Below are 4,670 nucleotides of genomic sequence, written 5' to 3'. Positions count from 1 at the left end.
ATATAGTGATCTGTGGCTAATATTTTGTTTTATTTAATTCTTTTGCGATGAGTAGTACCCTATATCACTATATACTACATTAGCATAAATAAAATATAGTTAGTGCTAATAGTGTCAAAATAACCTGAGAGAGAGAGAGAGAGAGAGAGAGAGAGAGAGAGAGAGAGAGAGAGTCGTGGGGAAGGGGAGAGAAAAAGAGGAACATAAAGCACCTTCATAGGGCCCATGACAAGTCCTCTCAATAGACTTCATCAAGATGTGATTTTCGTCTTTCTTTCATTGCACTATAACCTATACGCTATTCATTCTTTCTTCCATTTGCTTCCTTCTTTTTCTCCATTTGCTTCCTTTTTTTACCCCTTGTCATTTCTCTATTTCTTGCCAAAAATACACAGGAATTCCTCCACAACCACCACCACAATAATATCATGTCTGCACCCCATCATGATCACAGTCATCGAAGAAAAGATTCCACTCCCATCGAGGGCTCCTCCTCCTCCTCATCACGATCCACTTCTCAGCAACAGAAAGCACCTCAACCCCTCAGCCGATACGAGTCTCAGAAACGCCGCGACTGGAACACTTTCGGCCAGTACTTGAAGAACCAATCACCTCCAGTCTCACTCTCTCATTGCAACTGCAACCACGTCCTCGATTTCCTCCGCTACTTGGATCAGTTCGGAAAGACTAAGGTTCACTTACACGGTTGCGTCTTCTTTGGGCAGCCTGACCCGCCTGCCCCGTGCACCTGCCCCCTCAGGCAGGCATGGGGCAGTCTGGACGCGCTGATCGGACGCCTCCGTGCTGCCTACGAGGAGCATGGAGGGTCTCCGGAGACAAACCCTTTTGGGAATGGAGCTATTCGGGTTTACTTACGTGAAGTGAAGGAGTGTCAGGCTAAAGCAAGAGGGATTCCGTACAAGAAGAAGAAGAAGAAGAAGAGGAACGGTCAGCTTAAGGCAATTAACGACGAGGGTACTCTGAAGCAGATCACTTCTTAAATAGTTACTTTGGCCTTCTGAAGATTATTAAATGGTAAATTTTCTTTTTCTTTTTAATTTGTTACCCGATCGTCAAGTACTATATACATATGGTAGCTACTCTCGATCTGCTGCTGTAGATATATAACTGGTCATGGTAATTCATGATCAGCTTCATGTTCAATTAGTTTTAAACAATTCTTGAAAAAGGGAATTCAAACTGAAAGGATAGATGGAGGAGATAGGTTAATTAATTTGAAATTTATACGATTCAAAATTCTGACTAAAATTTGAGACTGAGATCTCTATTTCATCATAAAACCCTAATCCCAAACAACCCTAATTTGCAAGATCGAACTTTAGTTACTGCAGGCTACAGCCTATAGCTTAATAGTGCACTGGGTGATATCGATGAAGAACTTATTTAATTTGGTAGAGGTGGGTACCTTTTACTTGATCACATCTATGACCACTCTCTATATTTGATGGCAAGACTACTTTCTCTCTCTTTCTCACAATCAATCAGACAAAACTCTGTTTCTGTTTTGTCCTTAATATTAAATGTCTATCTTGCTAGTGTGTTTGTGTTTATATATACTTTCTTTCTTCTTATTTTTTTTTTTCATTAGTTTTGTGGTCTTTTGTGATTCTGTGCGATTTAGTGCTCCCCATGGGTGCACCATACATTGTGATACAAACGTACATCCTTTCATGAGTCTTATACTCTGGACGTAAGGATTACCGTACGTATATTGCTGAAACTGATGTGTGTGTATATTCTCATTATGCAAAATAGTATGATTCTCCCCAATCAAATCCCTTTTTTGTATTTATATGTATTGTATGGATGCATGCAACAATATATCATTCTCGTGATGGATCCAAAACCATATATTTATGTGTGTGTGTTGGTTGACATATGATTTGTTTAGTTGTTAATTAAGGGATGTGATATTCACACACCTTAATTAATTAAAGAATTCGTTGCCTTTCTTAGCTAGAGACTACTGCGTCCTAAAATCTTGGTTGAGGTATGCATCAATGATTCAATCGCATGCATATATGAGATCTTCGCGTTTTTTGTATTAGTTATCTTAATCTTATTGTATTCCACACAATTAGGATTATATGTTCCATTAATTATAAACTCAAGTGATTAATTAGCTTTGTTGCTTATGCATCATATCCAAACAATGTTCCAAGCAATTTTTTTTTCTTCCTATGATTGACTCTATACATGGCTTCAGTACTTCCTAATTTGTTTTAATATATATGTGTGTGTGTGTGTCCATCTTGAGACAATGAGCACTGGAAAATATTGGAATTTGGAGTCCACAAAAAATGACCGGATTCAATTTTCCAAGCTTGTTGTATGGCCATTTGAAGTTGATATGAAAAGCTAATTGACATCAATCGGCAAGGTCAAGCTATAGCTTGCTAGTAGCTAAAATTACACATTCATTAAGTGGCAAAAAGTGTTCAATTAGACTACTTCTGTATTAAGTACTTGTAGATTTTTTTTATGCTTCATGGAAAAACATGTGCTTTAATTCACAAAGTACTACTACATCTCAAAAACGCTTTTACCTTTTCTTCCAAATGTGGTCAGAAGTATTTTTGTTAAAAAAGACTTTTAACTCTTTGATAAACAGTCTCAAACATGCCCAATAAGTTTATGTACGAGTGATTAGTAACAATGCACTGAGATTCAAAGTTAAGATTGGTATTGTTTACATCCAAATTGTTAACGTTTTTATTTGGAGGAGACATGGGGAAGTAATCGTTATTAGGCCAATATGCTAGGTAGTCAGTTAATTAATATATATTCTCAAGGCTAGATAATAACTTATTTCCCTTGAGGCAATGAGAGATTTTTCAGTGTGATCGGTAAACAGGATGATACACCACGTGTTACTATACAAATAGTGGGATATGTGTGCTAAAAAGTTAATAACTTAAAAAATAAAATTTTTCACAACTTCTATTAAAACACGTGGTATACCACTTGTATTTCCGTCACAATTAAAAATTTCTCGTGAGGCAGTTGTATTTGCCCCACAAATACCAACTCTTTTCTGCACGAAATCCCAAGGATCCATCGAGAGACCAAAACCATGGTCTTCATCTTTACACATCGAAATTTATAAGTTTCTACCTTTGAAAAGTTAAACATTGATCACTTGGTGTTCACTAATAAGAAAGTTCCTTCTGTTAGCTAGCCATGAACTCTTTTCTTAGATCCAGTTGATGTTGAGAGAGTATCATATCAGGACCTTTAAAGTCTTGCACAGTATTATATAATGTTAAGCCTAATTCTCCACCGATTGGTAATTGGTTTTCGGTTGGATGTTGTAATTCGTAGTAGTAGAGCAAGCATTCCACATATATTAGGCTCAACAAAATCACATAATACGTACTTTCACATCACCCAATATAAGTTACACAAACAACTTTGGCTCAAGCCACGCGGTATATTAGGGCTGGAAGTTGGAGAGGTTTATTACACTTTCTTGTTGAACATGTTAAACACAATTTCTTGTCAACAAGAAAAAATGCAGTAGACCAAAAACAGTCGGGGACAAATAACTTTCGTATCACAGTGTTAGTCACGCAAGAAAAGGGATAGAGGGGGGCCGGAGATGCTCACCGTGACAAAGAAGTAATTCTACAAAAATCACTTGAGAAGAGTGATAGAGAGAAGAGACTACATATCTAATATATGATATCGTGAATTATTTTTGGTTATGATGTAGTGAAATTCTGTAACTAAATTTGATGGCATTGATCATGTTTAACCAGTAACTAATTCGTTATGAAATTTAACGACATTGTTTCATTAGTTTTCTATGCATGTCCATTGCAGGACCACTACAAGAGCTCAACTGGGATGCATATGTGGGCGATGGATGTAGAAATGGAGCATTATCAATGGAAAAGATTCATCTCTTCATCATATATAATGTATTTATTCTCCCTCTCTGAAAAATATAGTTCTAGCTAGCTAGTTTGTTCTAAATAATGTTTACTGCGTACGTACGTACAGAAAGCTAGCTATACGGTTTGTATTTGAAGTTGTAGCAACGAACACCGTACTTTCTAAGTTCTAGTTCCATATATATATCCTTAGACATTTTCATATATCAAGTATGCATGGCTGGTTCTGATCTGTTACAGCTCCCATAAATTAAACAGGTACAAGAGCAACGTTGCTCATCTTCTGGTGGCAAATATCACAGTAGTGATTGCTTTATTAATTAACCTTAAGTTAACTATCTAGTCTTAATTTACCCACTCTATACATTATCATTTTCTTTTCTTCCCTTTTTTTGTTACATTAGAGGATTTTTGTACCGAGCATACTCCTATCCATCACTTTACCCACCCTTGGCACCGGGGCTAGTCCACGTGGCTTTATCGTTTCCATCTTTCATCACTCCATTAGACAAGAGTCCTTCCTCTGGCATGAATGCCCCATAATCCACTCTCTCCATTTTGTGCCCCAAGGGGCCGAGAATTCTTCACAAGCCAATGCTTAGTCCATCACTACTAGTCTTGTATCCAGCTGAGGTAACACCATGGTCTAAGGCAATAATGATGAACACACTATACTAGTATTGACTACAGAAACTGGCTGGTCCGCGATGGCACATACGTACCCGTTTAGGAAAGTGTTTGGAATGCAGACTTCTG

At 37.4% G+C, this 4,670-nt stretch overlaps 1 protein-coding gene across 1 annotated transcript; it reads left to right on the top strand.

Annotated features, from left to right (window-relative positions):
• The first annotated feature begins 289 nt into the window (after positions 1–289).
• Positions 290–4,118, top strand: LOC126587577 (protein LIGHT-DEPENDENT SHORT HYPOCOTYLS 10-like). The gene is made up of 2 exons (XM_050252664.1): positions 290–1,035; positions 3,844–4,118. The coding sequence occupies exon 1, from the start codon at positions 429–431 to the stop codon at positions 999–1,001; it is 573 nt and encodes a 190-aa protein (XP_050108621.1). The 5' UTR covers positions 290–428; the 3' UTR covers positions 1,002–1,035; positions 3,844–4,118.
• Positions 4,119–4,670: the final 552 nt, after the last annotated feature.

The sequence above is a fragment of the Malus sylvestris genome, chromosome 10 (genome assembly GCF_916048215.2).
Source record: "Malus sylvestris chromosome 10, drMalSylv7.2, whole genome shotgun sequence".
Lineage (NCBI taxonomy): Eukaryota > Viridiplantae > Streptophyta > Magnoliopsida > Rosales > Rosaceae > Malus > Malus sylvestris.
The sequence above is the reverse complement of the archived record's forward strand: the minus strand, read 5'-3'. Positions and strand labels throughout refer to the sequence as shown.